General features: G+C 51.2%; 1 protein-coding gene across 4 annotated transcripts in view; it reads left to right on the top strand.

The window, feature by feature from the left end:
• Window positions 1–24,106, top strand: part of ERGIC1 (endoplasmic reticulum-golgi intermediate compartment 1) — a 101,799-nt gene that overhangs the window by 4,562 nt on the left and 73,131 nt on the right. The window contains exon 2 of one of the 4 annotated variants that reach the window (XM_034656732.1): window positions 13,532–13,628. The exons of 2 other annotated variants lie outside the window; for them this stretch is intronic. Coding sequence is in view for 1 of the 2 variants with exons in the window: in XM_034656729.1 (XP_034512620.1) it covers window positions 3,273–3,346 (74 nt within the window). In the remaining variant the exon portion in view is untranslated. Of the gene's footprint in view, window positions 1–3,177; window positions 3,347–13,531; window positions 13,629–24,106 lie in introns of those variants that run through there. One more of the 4 variants, XM_034656729.1, reaches the window with a different exon arrangement.

Genomic DNA, 24,106 nt, shown 5'->3' with positions numbered 1-24,106 from the left:
CCCCACTTGTCATCTGTCGGCTCATCTCTAAAGCTCTTCCCCTTCCATTCACCGAGTTCAGAGAGAATGGAAGTCTCCTCTAACTAGATTCATTGGCTTTCTCATCTCTGTTTCCCTGTAGTGCTCATTAAGAAGCTTAAAGCCATCAGCTTTTTTTCTTTCCTCTTCCTTTTCCTTTCCTTTCCTTCCTTTTTTAAAACCAGCCTCGTTTGGCCTGACACTTGATTCAGAAGTTGTCTTTAAAGACGTCCACTAACACTAACTTAGAGCGTCTCACTCTGGAGGGTCCAGGTTTTCCCCAATTGGCCACTGGGGCTTTAAAGCCTAGAACATATGTTTACCGGCTCATGTGGACATGGAATGAGATGGAAATCTCTCCTCTCAAGGCAGTTTGGATTCCTGACTGTGAAACCTAATATCTTGAGACTGGGCTTTGGCCAGCTGTGGCCTCATCAAGTGCCATTTCCATCTGGTCATCCTTTCATGTTTTATTTTGGAGTTGCTTCTGGGAGGTTTTCTTCAGGCATCAGAGGGGCAGGCGGGGTGTGAGGAGGGGAGCGGGGGGAGGCTCCCCCACCACATCTACGTCGGTGACCTCAACCCTGGTTGTGTGTTTGAATCACTGGAGGAGCTTTAAAAAGTTCCCCAGCTCAGGCTACGCTCCAGACCCAATAATCAGCCTCTGAGGGTGGGGGGTCAGGTATTAGTGTTTTTTTTAAAGGCCCTCACAAGACTCCAGTGCACGACAAAGACCGAGAAGATTGCTCAAAATCGGGAGAATCCATAGGAAGCAGGGCCGAGAGATCTAGGGCAGCCAGGTGGTGGGGCAGGTACTTGGAGGGTATGCTGGGAGTGGAGTCTGGTCCCACCTGTCACTCCTGTGAGACCTTCTGCAAGCCACTTCCCTACTCTGGGACTGTTCCTCAGTGGTCAAGTGGTCGATAAGTGGTCTTACCTTTCCATTGATGTCCTTGCTCTTCAGAGTCCCTGGGAAATGCAGAATCTCAGTGCCCACCCCGAAACTGAATGTGGTTTAATAAGCTCCCCAGGTGATTTGGATGTGTGATAAGGTTGCCAAAGCCCTGCCATGTGTGACTGATTTGACACAGCATCTCTCAGTTTGTGCTGCATACAGTGTCCCCCGCTTGGAGATTCATAACTCGTGTGTACCTTTCTAAAGGCACTGAGAAGTCCTGCATGAGAGGAAGCCGAGTCACTTGGTTCAGCCCAGGTTTGCCAGACTGATTGTCGAAGCCACCCTGTTGTTCACAAGGCGCCCAGTACCATTTCTCAGAATACGGTGTGGGAAACAGCGCTAATTGATCCTTTGAGGAAGTAGTGATTAGCCTAATTGTCTGTTGTCAACTTTAACATTCAGGTCTGTTAACTTAATTATGTTGGTTATATATGCAGGAAAAGTACAGGACAGGGAAAAAAAAAACACCAACCCTCTAACACTAGATGTATTTGTTTTTAAAAGTCTTGGCCCTTGGGAGAGGCAGGAGAAACTCAGGGTTCCCTGGTCCTGCCGAGAGGTAGGGTCTACAGAGGTGCTTTACATATCTACTCACCCTGAGTGGGGAGTGGGCATTATTGTTCCAGTTTTACATCCAGGGAGAGCGACCTCGGAGATGATGGATCGCACAGCTGGTGCTTCAAGGGGCCCTGGGGACTCGTGTACACCTGCCAGTGGAATCTTCCCCTTGGAACCCCTTCGTCCTCTAACGCACTGGGCAGCACAGCTGAACAGGAGGCAAGATTCCTTTGAAATGGATTAAACGTTCTGTTTCTCCAAAAGGTGGAAACCCTATTGGAGATGAGAAGCCTGGCTGTTATGAAACCAAAGTACAGTGACAGGTCCCTGAGACATTGGGTGCTGATGTTGTGGCAGGAACCCCTCCATGGCGTTCTTTTGTCTTTCTTGCCTTCCAGTCCAGGGCTGGAACGTCTTTGGAGGCGGAAGGGAGGCAGTACTCATCTTACTAGTAGTGCCTGACAGTTCCTCGGCTTGTGATGGGTGGAGTGCTGTGCTGGGCGTGTCTTTGGATTGAAAAGTCACCCTGACCCCACAAGATAGACACAATTATTAGTAATTTCTTTTCTTTAGTTTCTTTTTTAAATCATACAGAAAATTGACTTTTGGTATACTCCTCTATGAAATTCAAGACATTCTCTCATAGAACCACCCCTGCCCCCATGTAGATATGAACAGTCTGTCACTGTAGGAAACTCTCATGCTATCACTGTTTGGGTCGCACTGCTAATTCAGTTCTTTAAAAATTGTGGTAAGGATGCTTAAGAGGAGATCTACCCTCTTAGCACATTTTTAAGCATGCAGTAGTGTTAACTATAGGCTGTACGGCAGACCTCTAGAACTTACTCATCTTGTATTGACCGGAACTTTACACCCCTGGAAGAGCAGCTTTCCCCAGCCCTGGCACCCACCATTCTAGTCTCTATTTCTACAAGTTTAATTGTGTCAGATACATCACGTAAGTGGATATCATGTAGTTATCTGTCCTTCTGTGACTGGCCTGTTTCACTTAGCATAACACCCTCAAGGTTCATCCATCTTGTTACTTGTGGCAGAATTTTCTTTTTTAAGGCTGAATAATACTCCACTCTTTGCCTGTACCACTTTTTTTTTCTTTTTTTAAAGATTTTATTTATTTATTCGACAGAGATAGAGACAGCCAGTGAGAGAGGGAACACAAGCAGGGGGAGTGGGAGAGGAAGAAGCAGGCTCCCAGCGGAGGAGCCTGATGTGGGGCTCAATTCCATAACACCAGGATCACGCCCTGAGCTGAAGGCAGACGCTTAACCGCTGTGCCACCCAGGCGCCCCATGCCTGTACCACATTTTCTTGTTCTGGTCATCTGTCCATGGACGTTTAGGTTGTCTCCACATCTTGGCTATTGTGACCAGTGATGCACTGAGCATGGGGGTGCAGATATCTCTTCAAGGTCCTGATTTCAGTTCTTTTGTACAAATACCCAGTCGCAGGATTGCTGGATCATAGGGTGTTCCCATTTTTAACCTTTGAGGAGCCTCCATACTGTTTCCTGGAGTGGCTGCACCAGTTTGCGGTGCCACCAGCAGTGCACGAGCATTCCTCTTTCTCCACATCCTCGCCAGCACTTTTGTCTGACCGTGGCCGTCCTAACAGGTGTGAGGTGCTATCTCATTGTGGTTTTGTTTTGCATTTCCCTGATGACCAGTGACGCTGAACAGCTTCTCGTGTATGTGGCCATTTGTATGTCTTCTTGGGAGACATGTCTACCTATAGCTTGGTGGTGAGAGAGTCAACGGTCGGTCACATACCCTGGAGCCCCCAGGGCCCAGGCAGGTACCTTGGTGGGTGATTTGGTGCGGGCTGTGGTCCATGGGAGCGCGACACTCCATCAGGAAGGGGCAGCTCCAATGCTGCTCTGTTTTTGTTACACCTCAGATTTCCCAATTTTTCAGGAAATGATGCAAATCTTCTAAATTGTGTGAAAATAGTTAGGAATCATTTCTGATTTTATTTTTGTTGAACATGATTCTGGGCCAAACCAACGCCTTCCTGGGGCCGACAGTGGTCTGTGGCTGGCAGCAGGCCGCCCGTGTGTCACACGTACCAGTGTGACCAAGTGCTGGCTGGGTGGACAGGACTTGGGGCAGAGTCCCAGGACTGTTGAAGGTGGTCTAGTGGGCTTGGAGCCCAAGGCAGAAAGTGAGGGATCTGTGGGCTTGGGCAGAGGCGGCCTTGGGGATTGGGGCTTCCCTCCTCTGGGTGGTGCTGGGACGGCTTGGCCAGCTCCACCCCGGGACCCAGCCTTCCTCTCCAGCTTAACTTGAGTGACACTCCCTTGCACCAGACCCTTTAATACCTTCAGCCTCCAGGGTGTATCTTGAAGGTGACCTCCCATGACTGTGTTGTGATAACAAGAGTGCCCGCAATTGTCCCCATTTAGCAAGTGCCTGGCTAAAAGCCTTCCTTGGATTCCCTCAGTTGATCCTCATATTGGGTAAGAGCTATTTATTTATTATTCCCATTTGTCTGGTGAGGGTGCTGGGCAGAAAGAAGGGACAGGACTTGGCTGAGGCCACACAGACTGCGGGTAAGGCAGCTGAGACTTGAGGACTCACCTGTGGTGCAGAGCTGACTTTTTTTTTTTTTTTAAGATTTTATTTATTTATTTGACGGAGAGAGACAGCCAGTGAGAGAGGGAACACAAGCAGGGGGAGTGGGAGAGGAAGAAGCAGGCTCAGAGCAGAGGAGCCTGATGTGGGGCTCGATCCCAGAACGCCGAGATCATGCCCTGAGCCAAAGGCAGACGCTTAACGACTGAGCCACCCAGGTGCCCCCAGAGCTGACTCTTAACCACACTCTTGTGCTGTGGAAGCAGGTTCTTTCGCCTTGGTGTGCCTGATGTTGCTTGCCATCCTTTTTTTTTTTAATTCAATTAATTAACATAGAGTGTATTATTAGTTTCAGAGGTAGAGTTCAGTGAGTCATCAGTCTTATCTAACACCCAGTGCTCATTCCATCATGTGCCCTCCTTAATGCCTGTCACCCAGTTACCCCATGCCCCCACCCACCGCCTCTCCAGCAACCCTCAGTTTGTTTCCTATGGTTAAGAGTCTCTTATGGTTTGTTTCGCTCTCTGGTTTCATCTTGTTTTATTTTTCCCTCCCTTCCCCTATGCTTCTCTGTTCTGTTTCTTAAATTCCACATATGAATGAAATCATATGATAATTGTCTTTCTCTGATTGACTTATTTTGCTTACCATAATACCTTCTAGTTCCACCCATGTCGTTGCAAATGGCAAGATTGCATTTTTTGAGGGCTGAGTAGTATTCCGATATATATGTACCACATCTTCTTTATCCATTCACCTGTCGATAGACATCTGGGCTCTTTCCATAGTTTGGCTGTTGTGGACACTGCTGCTATAAACATTGGGGATCACTACATTTGTATCTTTGGGGTAAATACCTAGTAGTGCAATTCCTGGGTCATAGCGTAGCTCTATTTTCAACTTTTTGAGGGACCTCCATACTGTTTTCCAGGGTGGTTGCACCAGCTTGCATTCCCACCAGCAGTGTAAGAGGGTTCCCCTTTCTCTGCATCCTTGCCAACATCTGTTGTTTCCTGACTTGTTAATTTTAGCCATTCTGACAGGTGTGAGGTGGTATCTCATTGTGGTTTGATTTGTATTTCCCTGCTGCCGAGGGATGTGGAGCATTTTTTCATGTGTCTGTTGGCCATTTGCATGTCTTCTTTGGGGAAATGTCTGTTCATGTCTTCTGCCCATTACTGGATGGGATTGTTTGTCTTTTGGGTGTTGAGTTTGATAAGTTCTTTATAGATTTTGGATACTAGCCCTTTATCTGATATGTCATTTGCAAATATCTTCTCCCGTTCTCTTGATTGTCTTTTGGTTTTGTTGACTGTTACCTCTGCTGTGCAAAAGCTTTTTATCTTGAGGAAGTCCCAATAGTTCATTTTTGCTGTTGTTTCCGTTGCCTTTGGAGACGTGTCTAGCCAGAAGTTGCTGCAGCTGGTGTTACCTGCCATCTAGCTAGTTGTGTTTACAGTTTGTTTCTCTGGAAGCCTTGGAAGGATTCTGGGTCACTGTAGAGGAGGCCAAGCCTCCTGTTGCCATACACATCTGTGGGCAGATTACCACCAGCGAGCCCCTGCTGGGGAGCCATGCAGAGGGGTGCAACCCTTCCAGTGGGGAGCAGGTGCGCTGGTCTCGGGAGCCCCCATCAGCAGGCAGGAGTGGGCTGCCGTGATGGAGCCAGTTGTTCATCGAACATATTTATTGGGGCCCTACTGTGTGCCAGGCTCAGTTCTAGAAGCTGGGGGATATATGGTACTGGGCCAAACAGAAATCCTCCCCTCCCCAACCCCCAGACTCATGAGACTTGTTTTCGTTCTGGCATTTGCTTCTCTTTCTCTCTCGCTCTTTTTAATTAAATACACTTTTTATTTTGGCATAATTTAGATTTACAGAGAAGTTGTAAAGATAGTACTGTTACCCCATCTGGCCTTCCCCATGGTTCACACCAAGGATTACCACATCTGTCACAGCTAAAAAATTGATATTGGTACATTAGTATTAACTAAAATCCAGACTTTATTTGGATTTCACCTGTTTTCCACTCATGCCCTTTTACTGCTGCAGGATTCAATCCAAGATCCTACATTGCATCCAGCAGTCATGTGTCCCCAGTTCCCTGTGGTTGGGGACAGTTCCTCAGTCCTTCTTGTTTTTCATGACCTTGGCAGGTTTGAGGAGCTCTGTCCAGGTGTCCTCAAGAATGGCCCCCAGTCTGGATTAGCCTGATGTTTTCTCATGATTAGACTGGAGTGTGAGTGGAGTGCCTTTCTCAGTGCGTCCTATCCAGGGTACCACGTGGTGTCCCTGGTGGTGTGCACCTTCAGCTGGCTCAGGCAGCATGGCCCGGCTGCCCCCGTATTGCCCCTCTTGATCAGCTGTCTTTTTCCCCACCTTGCTCACTGTGGAGCTGTCCTCCTGTAGGGAAGGGCACTGCACTGGGAACCCCCTAGCTCGGTGGAGGGAGTAGAGCTATCATCACGGCTTGGAGTGGTCGGACATTACCATCCACACTCTTTCCATTATACCCCGGGCTGAGAACAAGGCCTGTAGGAGAGCGAAGCCTGTAAGAGAAACCTTGAAAGGACTGGGAGTATTTCATCCAGTGCAGAGAGGTGTTTCAAAGATTTGTCCCACAGTCCTTTAGGCCCCCTACAGTAGACAGGGTGGGGGGCCTGTCCTGAGCCCATTCCCGTGGATCCAGGTGGTGGCTCTTGGCTTGGATGAGACAGCATCTCCCTATTTGTCGCCACCAGCTGAAATCTCAGCCAGCCTTAAGCACCACCTCCTCCACGAAGCCCTTCCCATTTTTCCTGAGTGGCGATGCCCTCCCTGACTGTGCCAGCCCCTCCCCTTTCCATCTGTCTCTGTACTCTGTGCCTCCCTTGCTTCCTTCCTGTCTGGCTGCAGGGACTCCAGGCTGTGGCCCTGTCTCCCGTGTGCTCCCTCCTGCAGGACCCAGCCCGGGGACTGGCATCTAGGGCCTGGCGGTCCCTGGGTGATGAGCTCAGCGGAGGCGCATGGCACTGCGGTAGAGGAAGGGCCTTGTCCATTTCCAGCAGTCCTGGCTTCAAGTTTCAGCTGCACTGCTTCCCAGACGTTTGACTTTGGCCGAGATGCTTCACACCTCTGAGCCTCATTTGCCTCCTTGCAAGACAAGCCAAATCATTAGTAGCGCCTGGCTCCCGGGATTGTCATGAAGGCTAATGGAGCTTGTCTTTCTAAAGCCCTTCAGACTGCCTGGCATCTGTTTGGTGCTCAGTAATTATTTGTTACGGAAAAAAAGGAAATCCAGACTGTCACAGAAGAGTTCCAGGTTGGCAGGAAGTTGGACTAGACATGCCTCCTTTATATTAGCCCAAGTCAGCGAATTTCCATAAACAACCTGAAAATCATAGTGATGGAATGCAGCGGAAATTCACTTCTCACTCATATGAAGTTCTGGGGTGGCTGGAGATGCTCTGCCCCTCCCAAGTACCCAGAGACCCAGGTTCCTTCCATCTTGTGGCTCTGTCCTCCCTGAGGGTGTGTTGGGTCTTCTCCCAGGCCTGGCAGTGGGGAGAGAAGGGGAGGACGTGGAGGGCTGGGTGGAAAGTGTGGATACGGTGCCATCACTTCCGTCCTGACTTAGGGACCCGATCCCACCCAGCTGTGGGAGTGGCCAGCAGATCCAGGCAGGCGAGTGCCAGGAGGAAGAGAGCAGGAGGGGCGTAGATGTGCCTGTCGCTGGCAGAGACGATAACTCTGCTCCGTACTTTTCAGCCTTCCACCCTTCTGGCACCAGCTCCGTAAGCTGGGGGCATATTCCTAAGCAACATGTATTATTAGTCATTTTTCTTTAAAGTATTCAGTTTTTTTTTTCACCATATTTTTATTTATAAAAGGTAGCTTTATAACATCTTTGAAAATGGTGAGGCGGTATCACCTGCCAGAAATAGATACCAATAATTGCAGGGTTGTTCCATCCTAGCTAGCTGGTGCCTGCCAAAGCTGTTGAGTCTGTTAAAAAAAAGGGTGGGGGTGGTCAGTACAGGAAGGATGAGAGGTCGACCACGGAGTAGCACTGCCTGAGACTTCCTTGATGTTCTCAGAATGTTCAAGTGAGAACTCAGCAGGGATTAACCACACTGTGCAGCCTAATGCCATTTAACCACCAGCTCCGCATATTACCTGAAATCACCCTGGGTCACACCGGTGGCCCAGGTGCCACACTTTGGGAAATTTTGCCTTCGGGGACAACTCGCACACAATATGTACACACCCAAAACTTGGTGCTGGGAGAGGTGGATAAGATTCACCACTTTACCTCGTAGCACTTAGCACTTTACAGTTTGCACCTTGATCTGTGAGGGAAGAATTAAGAGTGTCACTTGGCTAATGGGGAAACTGAGGCTCAGGGTAGGACGTGACCCCCTCCACTCACCTCCCAGCCTCCCCACCCCCGCTCAGAGGGCCATACAACAGACTTGAGCACCCCTTCCTCCCACTGTCCCTGGCTGCTGTCTTTGGTTGGGGAAGGCTTTCTCCTGTAGGTGCGACTACACGGGGCCAGGAGCCTGTGTATTCAGGCTGCTCTCTGAGCTCTCTGTCCCTGGCACCCATCACCTGCCTGGTGCATGTGGCTATGTTTGCAGAGGAATGCCAGCCTCTCAGGCCTGCTTCGAGGAGCCAGGAAATCAGAAGGCAGCCCTGGGCCTGTTTGGGAACTTGTCACCCACTCACTGGCCCAGTGGGTGACATCAATTTCTCCGGTGACAGCATTGGTTGGTGCTGGCACCTGGGGGATTGCTTAGCTGCATGCTGTTGAAGAGAGGGCTCCCCGTGTGCCCTGTCATGCCTTTTTGACGTTGTTTTGTCATCTGGACTGGGGCGGAGTCCTCCAGTGATCTGTTCACGGAGTCGAGGTGACAGCTTCCTCTCCTAATTTCCCTCCTCCGAGGTCCCACCTCCTCAGTTTTAACAGCATCAAGCCCTGCCCGCTGAAAACAGGCAGTGTGCCTGGGACTGCCAGCCACCTGGCCCAAAGGTATTGTTATTTCCATAGTGGAGGTGAGGAGGTGGAGGCCCTGGGAAGTGGGGTTCGTTTGTTCATTCACTCACTCATTCATTCATTCATCCATTGATTCATTCACCATTCATTTAAAGATTTATTGGGGGAGGATTCCAGGGAAAACAAGACTGACTTTGTCTTTACCTTCATGATGCTTCCAGGCTAGTGGGGGATAAATGTGGGCTGACAGGGGTGAACAAACGATGGCAGAAAAGGTTATTTTTCATTGTGGTGAGTACTGAGAAAGCAGGAAAAGTAGATGGGATGGTAAAGAGTTTGTAGCGGAGGAAGTAACTGGAGTAGCATGGCCATCTGGTACTCTTCCTCCAAAAAGATCCTCCCAGACCGCCTCTTCAGTCTGATTTGGGTCGCCCCTCACCCCCCTCCCTGGCTGAACCTTTTTATCATACCTGGGCACGGCCTTCAGATCACTCAGCACAGTTGTGGTGATCTGTGTGTGCCCTATGTCATTGAATATTCTGTGTCGATGGAGTCGAAGCTCTTGAGAGCAGGGACCAAATCTATTTGCCCGTCACCAGGTCCTGGTGCTGAGGCCAGGGTCGGCATACAGCAGGTGCTCAGAAAATATTTATCAAATGAAGGAAGGAGAGAGGCAGGGAGGAATGGGCCAGTCCAGCTAGAGTTGGATCCCAAGCCTGGGGATGCGGGACCCATGCTCTCCCCACCTCACACCTTCCACGAAGCAGCTCAGAAACCCTAACAAGCTGAGACTCCACCCCCCCCCGCCCCACCACCTGGCAGAGGGCTCCGACTCCACCAGGACTGGGTGCTTTGTTGCCTTATCTCTGTGTTTGGAAATGTTTCTAGTTTTGTCCCAAGGATGTAAGTGCATCTGAAAGGATTTATTTCTCCAGCAGTGAGAATGGAAAATGTTTCCTACTGACTTTGTCCTGGGGAATTGGGAAATCAGACATTACTCAGGCTCTGCCCAAAGTGGGAATGGGCTGCTGGCTGCCTACCCTAATGGGACACCAGCGGGTACCCCTCTCCACCCACCATCCTCACTGATTTGATTCTGGAGTCAGGAAGTTGGGAAGGAGAGGACACCTGACATGCCATGCTCACCCCAGCATAGGGGTTAGGCCTTATTGTCCCCATTTTGAACCAATAGGCTCAGAGTGGTTGGGGCTGGGCCCAAACTCACATAGCTAGCAAAGTAAGAGCCAGCCCCTAAACTCAAGACTTTCTGACCTCTAGAAAGTGATGCCTTCTGTTAAATACCTGTTCTTGGAAGCTCAGCTTGCCCATTTTTCAGTTTCAGTGGAGCAATTCTGTTCAATCTAGAATGGGCAGGTTTCTCTAATCACCTGGGGCCTGTGTCCCACTCCACAGCTCTCTGGTCCAGGATGGGCCTAGCATTCTACATTTCCAGAGTGTCCTCAGTGATTCTTAGGGTCCGGTAGGCTGGGAAAAGCCTGAGGAAGTCTTCACCATTCTGATTCAAATATAATCCTAAGGCTGAGCACGAATCTGAATTAACTTAATTGACAACGGTCATGAAAGTGTTCTGTGGGATTTAAGAGTTTAGAAAGCCCTTATGGGGCGCCTGGGTGGCACAGCGGTTAAGCGTCTGCCTTCGGCTCAGGGCGTGATCCCAGCGTTATGGGATCGAGCCCCACATCAGGCTCCTCTGCTATGAGCCTGCTTCTTCCTCTCCCACTCCCCCTGTTTGTGTTCCCTCTCTCGCTGACTGTCTCTATCTCTGTCAGATAAATAAATAAAAAATCTTTAAAAAAAAAAAAAAAGAGTTTAGAAAGCCCTTAGAAGATGAAGTGTGGTCTGGGGATGATTGTTTTCTCTGTAGATGAGGACACAATGTTCAGAGGGTTCATGCAGCTGGAAAGGGACTGCAGGAGCACAACTTTTCCTGAACTCAAATCCCATCCTTGTTTAATTTGCTATAGGAAACTTTTGCATCTTGCTTTGTGAGTGCTAGTTAGGGGCTCAGATCCTTCCCAGTGTCAGAGCTGTGGGTTTGGACCCCTCCGTGTCTCTGGTACAAAGAACTAGACCTGACCTGTTCTCTGCAGTCAGATATTTCTGGAAGGAGGGAAGTGAGAAGTTGCAGGTGCTAGATGGTTGGGGGTGGGGGTGATAGTGGAAGTAAATATTTATTGAGCGTCTCCTGGGCATTGGGCCTTGTGCTACACACTGCAAATATGGCATCTTACATCTCACAATGAACCCGTGCAGCGGGGGCTGCTACTTCCTCATTTTGCTGGTGGAGGCAACTGAGTCGAGTGATTTGCCCCAGCGTTGGTGCATATTAAGGTTCTGGGCTGATTAGAATCCATAAATAAAGGAGCCGGGAGGGCCTCGAGGTGGATGGAGCCAGTCTCTTGTTTTTGGAGCTGGGGGGGATCCCGAGGTTCTGAGAGCTGAGGGGCTCTGCCCAAGTTCACCCCACAAGCCAGGTGGCAGGGGGCTGGTTTTGCTTGCACACCTGCCTGACTTTCCCTACCTTAGTTTTGGTTGTCCAAGCTATGAAACTGGGTCCCGCTTAAAGCCAGGTGCTTTGTCAGAGCTGAGTTAAGCCTGAGTCAAAAGAGCTATGAGAGGATTCACCCACCCGTCTCCACCCTGCCCTGGGTCAGGGCCCTGGCAGTGGGGCCATACTGGCACGTCACCCCACTCAGACTGCCGCCTGCCCTGCAGTCACTGGAGCATGACAAGTCAGCCACCCCGGACTCGGCGTGTTCTACAGCTGCTGTTGCGTGCTGCACCTGGGACGGCTGGGCTTTGGGTCCTGGCGCATCCACCCGTGCCGGGTGTGTCCTTGGGGAGCTCACTTCACCTCTCTGAGCCTGCTTTCTGGTCTACAAATGGGGACATGAATCTTGACACCTCCACCCCCCAACCACCAGGGTTGCTGGTAGAGTTAAGGAGAGACCCTTGCACAGCTCCTGGCACACGGGAGGTCCCAGTTCAGTGTCGTGGCCCCTGTACTTTCCTTCCCCTATATATGAAACTTCCTGACAGGCTTGATCTGCTATCGCCGAGACTAAACTGGTAACACTAGGGGTTGAATTCTGCCCGCTCACAGGTATTATTTCATCCTCACATTCTTTTAAACAAATTGAATTAAATGCCAGCAGTTGCAAGTTAGGGGACTTCAGATAAAAATCGATTACCATTGCCTCTAGAAAAGTGGGGCTCCCTGGCCTCCCTGGCCAGGTGGCAGACGTACCTCTCATTAAGGAGTGGCCACATGCTCCCCCACTCCCTGTTGCCTGGTCCCCAGCTGTCTCCCCTTCATTTATGAGACCTGCATCCTAGTTCTTAACAGGCCAGCTTCTGGGCACAGGGGAATCTGGGAGGAAACAGGCTGCAGGCAGAAGCTGGGCTGGGCTGGGCTGGGCAGAGCCCTGGGACCATAAGTGGGTAGGGAGTTGCATGGGCTGGGCAGGGAGGTGAGTCGGGTTAGGGGCTTCAGGCATCCTGCAAACCTCTCTGAAATGTGAAGACACTCTTGCAAAGCAGCCAAATTGATTTGACCTAACGGAGGTTAGGAGTCCAGATTCCTGTGAAAGACTGCCTGGGCTCACGGGTTCCACTTGCCAGCTCTGTGACTTCGGGCAAGTTACTAAACCTCTCTGTGCCTCATTTTCCTCATTTGCAAAATGTGAATAATAGGTTGTTCATATGCGTGCCCTGACCCATGGTAAGCATTCTACATGTCATTGGCTAATAATCCCATCCCCAAATAGGAAATTTGTCTAAGATCTTCCTTAAGAGATGGTCTGGAAGGGTTCCTGGAGAGATCGGCCTGGGTCTGGAAATCCCAAACAGAGACTGGTATAATTGAGTCTATTTCTGCTAAAAGAAAATTGCCAAAGAATCAGGTGTAATTGTCGTCATTGCTGGAGGGGGGCGGTTTTGCATTTCTCACGCCTCCATTTTGAACCCAATGCTTAGAGATTCTATTAAAGGACACTCCATGGAGAAGGAGTAGAGTGGAGGAAAGTGAGGCCCAGAGGTAGCTTTTCATTTTTCAAAATGCTGGTGCATTCTGCCCAGGTGCCCTGTGTCGGCAGGTTAGCCTGCAGGACCTGGTTTCTGCTGGCCGATGTTATCTACTACTGCACAGGGTCTTCCTGTGGGCCTCATGCCCACACTGGACACCAACGACCCAGGCAGGGAGATCTCCCTTGGAAGGGGTCAGTGGACTTTGGGATACACCAGAAACCAGGGTTAAGAGTTTGGTCTCTGAGTCTCCCACCAGGCTGCTGGTTCCTTGCTCTGCCTTGGTCCCTAGGACAGTACTGGGCACACTAAAAAAAAAAAAGTGTCGAATAGTAAATGAGCAGAATTCGAATCCCAGCTGTGTTTAAACAACAGCTCTGCTACTTGCAGGCTCTCTGATTTCCCAGCGCTTTACCGGCATCATCAGTGGGGATAGTGCTGGGACCTTCTTCCTGGGGGACAGGAGCACTTCAATGACATAATGGTGGTAAGTTGCCCGGCGTGGCACCCTGCCATTGGAAGGGCCCAGTACCTATGGCTGGGATTATTTTTGAGTTTGCGTAGGTATTTGAAGCTTGATACAGGTTGCCACATCGGCCTCTGGTCCTGTGGGTAGCAGTGTTGGAATCTTTACCTGAGCATATTGGCGGCCCAGAGAGGGTACGCGGGTTTGGCCAAGGGAGAGGAGCTCCGGGGAGAGCTCTGTTTGTCAGAAAAGAGCCCGTGTGTACTTATATGTGTGTGTGAGTGTAGCATGCGTATGAGTGTGTACGTATGTGAAAATGTGTTCACGTCTTTGCTGAAGGCCCAGGGGTGGCCATCGTTGCCTCAGCTGGTGTCACATGTCGGGCTCCCAGGTGTGGGGATGTGGGTTGTGGACTTGGTGTCCACCCTCTCACCTGGCTTAACTGGTTTGCCATGAGCACTTGTTGCCTGGAAAGATATTGCATAGGAGCTACGATATGTACGAACGTCTAGCAAGTGAGCTGGACCCAGCAAAGTCAGTGACTTGTGAGTGGCTCCTGGGTCTGCTTCTTCCTCAGGGGAACCTTCTGCCAGGTACCTCTCCACTGGTTTTAGAACACATTCCAAGCATTTCCCTCACTTGGTCCCCCATCGCAGCCCCGTGGGGGAGTTGCCCATTTCACAGATGGGAAAATTGAGGCCCAGGGGATCACAGTCTGCCCGGCTGGCTAAGGGCAATTCGCTGGTTCAAATACAGATTCCCATGGCCCCACCTGGAGTTTGCGATATGGGGCATCAGGGCCCTGGCCTCTGTATTTTAAACACCCTCCCTGGTGCATTGTAATGATCAGGAGAGTGGACCCCCAAGCAGGAACTCCAGGTTTTTGCCCCGGCCCTGTTGTTTGCTCAGTCTGGCCAATCGTGGCACCTTTCTGGGATTGATTCAATTTCCTCAGCTGTGAGGTGGGGAGAGCAATGATGAACTTCTAGTAATGTGAAAATTCTAGAAGCAGTCATGTAGCACTCTTAGGGTCCAGTGAATACACATTTGTTGGTATTATTCCATATGTGATTTGTTACAAAAGCAATTTAAGATACACAAGGGGTGCCTGGGTGCTCAGTTGGTTGAGCGTCCGACTCTTGGTTTGGGCTCAGGTCCTGATCTCATGGGGTCATGAGATCCAGCCCCGTGTTGTGCTCCACGCTCAACAAGAGTCTGCTTGGATATTCTCTCTCTCTCTAAAACAAGTGAATAGATCCTTAAAAAAAAAAAGGGAAAGAAACAAAATGCAATCTGTGTGTATGATACATGGAGGTTACATGTCACCCTACTCCCCCACCCCATCCGCTGAGTAGTGTTCTCTGAACACTAGGAAACACTGCTGGGCAGGGATGGGGATGCTGGTTTCCAGGAGGGCAGTGGGGACAGGAGAGGAAGCACACTCACCTGCCTATGTACCTGGTCTGGATCCAGGGAATATGTCCCTTGATGGGCCCCCACGCCCCTCTGCTGGCAGCTTGGCTGGGCCAAAATTTCCACCCAGCACTTTGGAGATGGTGTCGTTCCCCGCTAGCACCTTGTTCACTCCTTTGCTCACTCACGCATGAACCGTCACCGTTGAGCACCTGCTCTGTGCCGCCCATGGTGCTGGAGCTGGGTGTGAAGCCAGCTGCGGCGGACGCGGAGCATCCGTTCCAACAGGGAGGATGGACAGTTAAATGAGCAAGATTTTTCTGAGTGAGAACATCCAGAGAACTCTGGGGATTCTGATCGAACTTTTCGCAGGGCTGGAGGAGGGCCTCCCAACGGTGTCACCCCCGAGACCTTAGTGGTGAGCAGAACCAGGTGGATGCCAGGGCGAGGGGTCCAGTCCTGCCCAGAGGCAGGGGCAGGAGTGAAGTGTCAGCACACAGAGAACCGGAAAAGGCATCTGGGGCATGATGAGAATGTGCCCTTGACCCTAAGCGCAGTGAGGCCGGGTTTGAGCAGGGGAGCCAAATTCGATTTGTGGTGTGGGCTGTGCTGTAGAGACGGGCCAGGGTGCAGCCCAGCAGGGGCCAGGCGAGCCAGCTGCTGGCTCTCATGGTGTTTAGTCTCTTCTGCCAAGAAGCTGCTTTGATTCATATTTTCCACATGGACTTGATGTTTGGAAAATGTTGACCTTCAACTAATCAAATGTCACTTATTAAATTGTAAGTAACATCCTATTCAATTAAAAAAAAAAGGCAATGGACCTGTGACTTCGTTGGCGGCCTGTTGGCAGGAGGCAGCTTGACGGTACTTGAGGCCAGAGAAAAGGCAGGTGCCTTATCAGTGACCTCCCCCCGCCACCATGTCCCTGGGGGTGGGCCGTGTGTTGTTCCTGTGAGAGGCTGGCTGGACTGACGGTGAGGCTGGGTGAGCAGCCAGCTGGAGAAGCTCAGACAAGGCTGCAGTGCCAGCCCAGGCGGGTGGAATTGAGCGCTGCTCGCAGGAAGCAGAGTCCTGTTGGGAGGTGGGGTCTGTTCACACAGGCTGGGGAGGAGTGGAGGCTGCGTGGCTGGTAATGCTTGACCAGAAAAGCAGCAGATGGCAGAACATGCATAAGCAGGGTGTGAATTAGGGGCTTCCTGGAGGAGGGACACTTGAAGAGATGAGCTGGGGTCGATCCGTGAAGGGGAAGGGATGGCATTCTAGAGGGGCACTGCAGTCTGATGACAGATTGGGAGGCAGGGATAGTGGTGTCAGAAAGAGTGGGGGTAACAACAGTTTGTGGACCTGGCTCAGGGTCCTGCCCATTTTTGCCTCAGGCAGTGGGGAGCCCTAGCAGGTTCTTGAGGAAAGGCAGTGTTTAGGACAAAGAAAGGGATCGAGTGAATGTAAGAACTCCCCAGGGCATGGAGGAAGGGGAACTGAAAGCCTATTGGCCTGGGTTCGTATATTTCCCAGGGAGGGCGAGTGAGTGTTCTCCCTGATGGGATGCCTGCTCGTTATTCACACTCTCACGGAGGCCAACCTGAGACTGAATTCATACATATGAAATCCCTAAAGCGTACTGCAGGCATACAGGTGGCAGTGGAATTGGGGCCCCTGAAGACTCCATCGCAGGACATTCACAGTTGGGGAATTGAAAAGCTTTTTGGAAAATAGCACTGGGGCCCCAAGGCCACTCATAGACGTGAGGAACATGTTGATATATTCAAAGTTCATCAAAATACTACAGGAAAGAGAATACTCGTGATGTTTTAGGCATCTTAAACTAGGAATAACAGGAACTTCTTTCAGCTGCATGCCCTCATCTGCAAAATGGGCCCAGTGATAGTGCCAGCTTCGCGGGGCCATTCTGGGGATCACAGGGGCTAATGCGGGTGAGACGCTTGACATTGGACTTGGCTAGAGTAGTTCTCCGTTGATATGCCTGGAACAATCCAATTCATTCTCGCTTACCATGCTGACTTGCTACCAGTGTGAGCATTTCTGTTCCGGCAGTTTCAGGGAGATGCTAATAAATGTGTCTCGCTTTCTTGCAGGGATGCCCTGCGTAAGAGACTTTCCCCCCTTCAGTCTAGAACTCACTGCCTGTGTGAACAGTCACTTCCCTGGCCCCACCCCCTCCCAGCTGCGGGACCTCAGGCGGGGCCCTCATCCCCCTGGGACTCAGTTTCCTCATCTGTAACAATGGGCTAATAATAGTGCTCCCCCTCAGTATTGTGTGAGGCAGAATGAGATCACGTAAATGAATTGTCAGCAAGCGCTCCTCCATGGCCACCGGGTCACTGACCCCCTCCTCCTAGGGTCCTGTGTACCCCCAGGACCCAAGGCAGCCCACCCCTCTTACACATAACTTGGCTTCCTTCCCATGTTCTTGTCTTCCATCTTCTATTAGAGTTCCTAGAGTAGGGATAATCAAATCTAGGTCTCTCCATCTGCTTCTGGCTTTACTTCCCTTTTCATTTTCATCCCCCAAGGCGGTTTGTTTCACCGTTCATTCATTCATTCATTCGCTCGTTCGTTTGCACATACTCATGCTGGTCATTGCACTCGGCACTTGGGGTCCGGTGGTGAACAGGAGGGGTGTAGCCCCTGTCATCACGGAATCTTTGGTTTCAACAATGAAATCAAACACCCAGTTACATTTGTAGTTCTCAACTGGTATGAGGACTGCGTAGGAGAACGCAGAGGGCTCTAGGACCTGAGTCTTCTTGGGATCAAGGAAACGTCACTGCAGTGGCTGAGCGGCTCTCTGACATGCTTAGGTTTGAGAGGGAGGGAGGCCCTGCCCGGGTGAAGGGCACAGCCTGGGGCGCAGGCTGGAGGCAGGGAGGGCACTGTGGCTGGTGGAAGTAGGGCCTAGGAGTGCTGGGCTGGAGGTGTCAACGGAGCCAGGCCCTGAGGGGCTCGTGGGGCATGGGTAGGAATCTGCCCTGTATCCTAAGAAGCCTGCAGCCTGGAAGGATTTTAAATCTTGGTGAAAAGCTCACCCTGAACTGAAGGGGAGGAGCTGAGCAGGTGAGGTCTTTCTGCAGCGTTCAGGTGAGGGGGGCGGTGCTCCGTACTGTCACACACCCCGGGTCCTTCTTGAATCACGCACCGGAGGGGCCACTCAGCTGGGGTCCTCAAGGCCAGAATGGTTGTGTGGATACGCAGGAAAGTCCCAGACACCGGGGTTGTGCGTCCCAGAAGCTGGGGGTAGGATGGAGGAGACTTGGACGAATCACCGGCTACCATGTGTCCCCGAGGATTATAACGTCGGCCGCTCGCGATGAGCCTAGGGAAAGGCTGTTTATTTAGAGCCTTCTGCGTGCCCAGCAGGTCCAAGTTCATAATCTCAGCTAACCTTCCCAGCACTCTGCGGCCAGGGGTGGGAGTGCCCTGTTGTCCAAAGAGAGAAAACAGGGTTGGGCATTTGTGAGGGACGTGCCCCACATCCCAAGGCTCCTACCTGCCAGGTGTTTTGAGCCAAAGTCCGAGCTCCCCTGCCCTGTAGGTAACAGCGGGGCGAGCCGGCCTGTGATCCTGAAGCCCTGTGGACGGGTCACGCCCAGTTGGAAGTTCTGTAGGTGGCCCACGAGGCCTGTGGCTGGAGGAACATGCTATGAGGGCATGACTTCTGAGGTTCACGTTGCCTTCTTCATACACCACCTGGTCTAGGCTCCCCTTCAGACTCCCGGGATACCCTGGGCCTGGGTGCGCACCAGGCGGCCTTCCTGGGATGGGCTCTGTCCCCCTGCATGCCCCCCCAGCATGCCCCCCGGTGTCCCCTCCCCCAGTCCATCCTTTCAGACCTTGGGTGGAGGCGAGGCTGTTCCCTGTAAATACCAGTCCCCTTACATGTGCATTTTTCCTCTATGATTTTTCCTGTTTTGATGAAACACTGCTCTTGGCTGTTCAGGTTCCCAAGAGGGGACTGAGGCCCCGGCCCGGCCAGCCGGTCATTCAGGAACTTTGCTCCCAGGCCCAGCCCCACACCCAGCCCGCATTCCGCGGGGGCCATAACCTTCATGCTCTCTGTGAATGGGGCCTGTTCCTCCCCCCCTCAATTCCCATGGTTCCCACGGACACCTCCTTATCGCTTTTTCCAGCTGACTGAAAAAGGCTGCATTCTGGCCCCAGATGACCACCCCCACCCCAGTCCTTTCTGTTTTCTGTTTTCTCCTAGACCTGAGGGTGTGAGAGTTTATTACAGTTCAAGGTCCCGCCTGCCTCTGAGCCCACTGCGTGGGGACCTGCCTTACAGGCTGCCTGTTAAAGAGGTTAGCCCAGTAGTTCATTGGGCAGAAGCACTGAGTGCCTACTATGTGCCAGGCATTGCTGTAAGCACCGGGCTTAAAAGAGGAGAAAGTTAAGTATCGTGCAGGTAACAGCAGCACCGCCTGCGCGGGAGGGGAGGCGTAGCTGCGTCATTGGCTCCACTCTGCGGGCTGAACTGAGGCCCGGAGCAGCCGTGCAAAAACTTCCCTTCTTCAGGGTGCCAGGAGCCCTCTGCAGCCCCCACACCTCCTTCAGCTGAGCGGGGTCTAGTTTCTAGCCCTTGCTGTCTGCCCCGGTCAGGTGACCCTGTGCAGGGGACAGCCTGCCCATCTGTCCACGGGGGCCTTGCCAAGGCCGCAGCACAACCAGTAGGTGTTGGCTCCAGGATTCGGAAGCCAGGTTTCTCTACCTCCAAAGTCGAAAGTCTGTTCTTTGGGGTTCTTGATTATATGTTGGCCGGGTTGTCTCTGTTGCTTTTTTCCCCCCTTGTGCCTGCAGGCCTTGTCTTAATCACACAGCTCTGCCAGAGGCACTTTTGTTGAAAGTATTTGTCCTGAGTAATTATAAGCTTTTAATCTTACCTTTGACGTATATTTACCCATCCCATACTCATACATGTTTGTTCATTATTTATTCATTCTTTCGACAAACAGCATTTATTCAGTGCTGGGCCCCAAGCCAGGGAGGGGAGGGACAGGTGAGCCCGTGAGCTCATTCCCCCCACAGGGGAGCAGAGGAGGGCGGGGGTGGGGGGGCCGTGATCATGGTAATGGGCAACACCGAAGTAGCATTCTCAGGGCACCCACGCCACTCTACCTTCTCGTACCCATGAACTCATTTCATCCTCACAGCCACCCCATGAGGTCATCAGGAGCTCACTTGCCCAGGGTCACCCGGCGAGTGGCAGAATCAGGATTTGAACCCAGGTGCTCTGGCTCCCAAGTCCATGCCCTTTACCTCAGCACCATACTGCGGGAATGTGCGCTTGCTAGAGAAAGACATGGAAACAGCGCATCCAGACCTCAGTCCTGTGAAGGACTGCTCTGAGGTGTGTGGGCAGAATCGAGGCCTGCGGGCTCCTCAGGGGGAGCAGGCCTTGGGCTGGTGCCAAGCATGGGTCCCAGGCTCCAGTCTTTCCGGAGCAGGAGAGCCAGAGTGATCTCGTGTGAGGAAGAAGTCCAGGGCATTAGCCACACCCGTGTTTCTTTGTGAGCACAAAAACATATTCCAAAGCCAGACCCCGAGTTCCACGGTGTTTGGAGCTCTGCCCAGCAGCCTGGGCCGGTGCTGTGTGGAGGAATAAGGGCCTGGCTGGGGCAGACGTAGACTAGGCCAGCCTCCCCTGGAGCCTGGCTCTGTTGTTGACCACTGGGGTCACTCGGGGTGAAACCTGGTCCGCCCTCCTGGGCACTCAGTACTGTGCTTCAGATCCACCGTGGAGAACAGTCCAGAGCCCTTTCTCCAGCCTGCAGGGCCCTGTGTTCCATCCTCCCCGCTCCTCGCTGACCTCATCCTAGGCCGCCTGCCCCTCCCTGTGCTTCCAGCCCTGGTGGCCACTGTGGCTCCTTCACCAGGTTGACTGCACCTTCCACCTCAGAGCCTTTGCTTGGAATGCCCTTCCCAGGCTGTCGGCATGGCCTGCGTCTCCCCTCCCCTTCAGGTCTCTGCTGGGCGGTGCCTGCACTAACCACTGAGCTGGAGGTGTCCCCGGTCACGGTCTATCGGCTCCTTGTGTGTGCTTTGTTGTTCTTGGCACACTTCAAAACAATCACATCCCCTTTTTGCCGATCAAAAAATGTATCTGTCCCCTGAATGGTGATGTAAGTTCCTCAATTCACAGGCCTTGCCGCTCGTGTTCACCCCTGTTCCCCCAACACCACTAGTGGAGGCTGGCACTGCAAACACTATGTAGTTGTTGGCTAAATGTATTAGTCTCGGCCTACTGATCTGTAAAATGGGAAACGTAAAATGCTGACGCGCTAAAGTTGGTGTAGGGGCGCCTGGGTGGCACAGCGGTTGAGCGTCTGCCTTTGGCTCAGGGCGTGATCCCGGCGTTATGGGATCGAGCCCCACATCAGGCTCCTCTGCTATGAGCCTGCTTCTTCCTCTCCCACTCCCCCTGCTTGTGTTCCCTGTCTCGCTGGCTGTGTCTATCTCTGTCAAATAAATAAATAAATAAATAAATAAATAAATAAATAAATAAATAAATCTTTAAAAAAAATAAAGCTGGTGTAAAGATGAGAGTGTATTTAGGTTACAGTGCCTAGTATAGGGCCTGGCACATAGTAGTTTCTTAGGATTGATAAATAGAGCAAGTGTGAGGCCCAGGTGTGAATTACCAGCCTAGTGCAAACTTAGTGTTACACTGCAGAGATGTTTTGGCACCGCTGGGCTAGCCGGGTGCTCACCAGCTCTTAAGATCAAGGTGATGGGTAAGGTAGGATGAAGTGAGGGAAGGAAAGAAGAAAAGAGAAAAAGACAGGAAAGGTCTTGGGGTGCAGAAGACTGTTTATCAGTGGAAATGTAGGAATAGATGGCTTATTTCAAGGCCAGCTTGGCCACTAGGAAGTTTGTAAATTTCTCTCGAGGACTATTATTTTTAAAACCAAATAAAGGCACAGGTATTCCAATAATGAATGTAGAAAGAATGACAGAATTTGAAAATCACCCTTAGAACACCATGATAATATGGGGCGCCTGGGTGGCTCAGGTGGTTAAGCATCCGACTCTCACGGCTGTGGGATCAAGCCCCTCGTCGGGCTCCACACTGAGCGTAGGGTCTGCTGAAGATTCTCTTTCTCCCTCTCCCTCTGCCCTTCCCCCTGCTCGTGTGCTGTCTCTCAAAATACATAAAATCTTAAAAAAAAAAAAAAAGAACACCATGGTAATAATTGGTACAGTTAAAATCTGAGTCCTAGAAAATTAGTGGGTGAAAGTTTAAGCAGAAACAAGATATCTAGATAGCCTCAGTGTATTTCCCCAAAATATTTAGTAATCACAAAGGGGAACATAGTTACTTACGGCAGTGAATCCTGGCAGATCCCATCTTAGCCAAGTGCTCAAGCCCAGCATTGCTGGTAATAGGACGTGGACGTCATGTGCCCTGATGCGGCCCCCTGACAAGGCCACATCGCAGGGGGATTCTTCCCAGAAATGCACTGCCTGGCTGAAAGCACTGGAAAACGTCAGACAAACCTAGTTTGAGAGAAGTTCTACAACATACCTAACACACTCTTCAGAAGTGTCACAGTCGTGACAGATGAGGGAGGACTTGCTGCTGTCACACACTGGAGACCAGAAAAACGGGTGACATCCTAATTGTTCGCAATTTACTTGATAGTCTTGTTCCAAAGTTCGTTTCCTGTTTTGAGAATTTTTCTGTGGTTTTCTAGGGTTCTGGAACGTGTTCCCATTGGGGGAAGCTGGGTGAAGAGTGTACAGAGGGAACTTTCTGTACTATTTGCACAATTCCTCTGTGAGATTCAGATGATCTCGAAATGCAAAGCTTAGAAGGATGGCATGAGCTGAAGGGGAAATACAGTAGAGGAAAATGTAAGCGGAGGCTTCACTGTGGCATCGAGACCACACAAGCGAATGTGTGTTTGCGGAAGACCTGTTGATGGTGACAGGAGTTCAAAGGCACAGAGGTAGACACCTTGCAATTGTAAAATCCTGGTTCCATGTTTCCAGGAAGACTTCTCTGTGCTGGTTGGCTGGTGGCCTTGACAATGCCTTTCCTTTATAAAACAGGTCTATTTCTCCCCTCCTGAGCTCTGTCACCTCTTAGCAGGGAGCATGTCCTTTGATGACACTCACTGATGTCAGGATGTGCAGAGCTGAGGTGGGACTCCCTGGCCTCAGGTTCAGGGAGTCCGTAGCAGCGTTTGCCAAATCTCAACCACTCCTGGGCCACTTTTATGCTTTTTTGCCATATCTACCTTTGCCTTTACTATTATAAACTTCGTATGTTATTTAAATGGACCCGCTGTAAAAAACTTGAATAGAGAGTTTTTTAAAAAAACCTATTACCTCATCCCTGTGAAATGGAAAGCCAGTGTCCCCCACCATGAATCCAAGGTATCCATAAAATTCAAAGCAGTGTCAAAAAAGTTTTACATTATGGCCATTTGCTGGTAGAAGGTTCCAAGGCCTGTTCTTCTCTTTATCAAAAAGGGAGATTATTAGGTGTTAAAAGACCTACCTAAATGAGACTTCTAAACTCGCTCAAGAGGGGACCCTGGGTGGCTCAGTCGGTTAAGCATCTGCCTTCGGCTCAGGTCATGATCCCAGGGTCCTGGGATTGAGCCCCGCTTCGGTCTCCCTGCTCAGTGGGGAGTCTGCTTCTCCCTCTCCCTCTGCTCCTCCCCCTGCTTGTGCTCTCTCTCTCTTTCTCTCAAATAAATAAAATCTTTAAAAAGTAAATAAATAAATAAGTTTGTTCAAGAGACTTGAAAGAGAAGTGGAACAGGAGTAACTCCCTCGCCAGGTGATTCCTGCCATTTGCCACCCAGCCTGGGTTCCACCTAGAACCGTCTCACTCAGGACCACTGTGAAGCTGCCCCAGAGTCACCCGGTTCCTTCCTGAGGGCCACCGCTGGCCACATTGTCAGGCCTCCTGGGGCCTGGCCCACCTCTTTCTTCAAGCCCAGGTGCTCAGGCCTGACTGTGTAAGTTGTAGGCCTGAAGCTGCTTCCCCCAGGCAGCTCTCCCTGATCTCCCCCAACTTCAGGGCACTTGGAACCTTAGAAAAAGAAGCACGACTTCCTGGA

The sequence above is a fragment of the Ailuropoda melanoleuca genome, chromosome 3 (assembly GCF_002007445.2).
Source record: "Ailuropoda melanoleuca isolate Jingjing chromosome 3, ASM200744v2, whole genome shotgun sequence".
NCBI classification, from domain to species: Eukaryota; Metazoa; Chordata; class Mammalia; order Carnivora; family Ursidae; genus Ailuropoda; species Ailuropoda melanoleuca.
The sequence above is the reverse complement of the archived record's forward strand: the minus strand, read 5'-3'. Positions and strand labels throughout refer to the sequence as shown.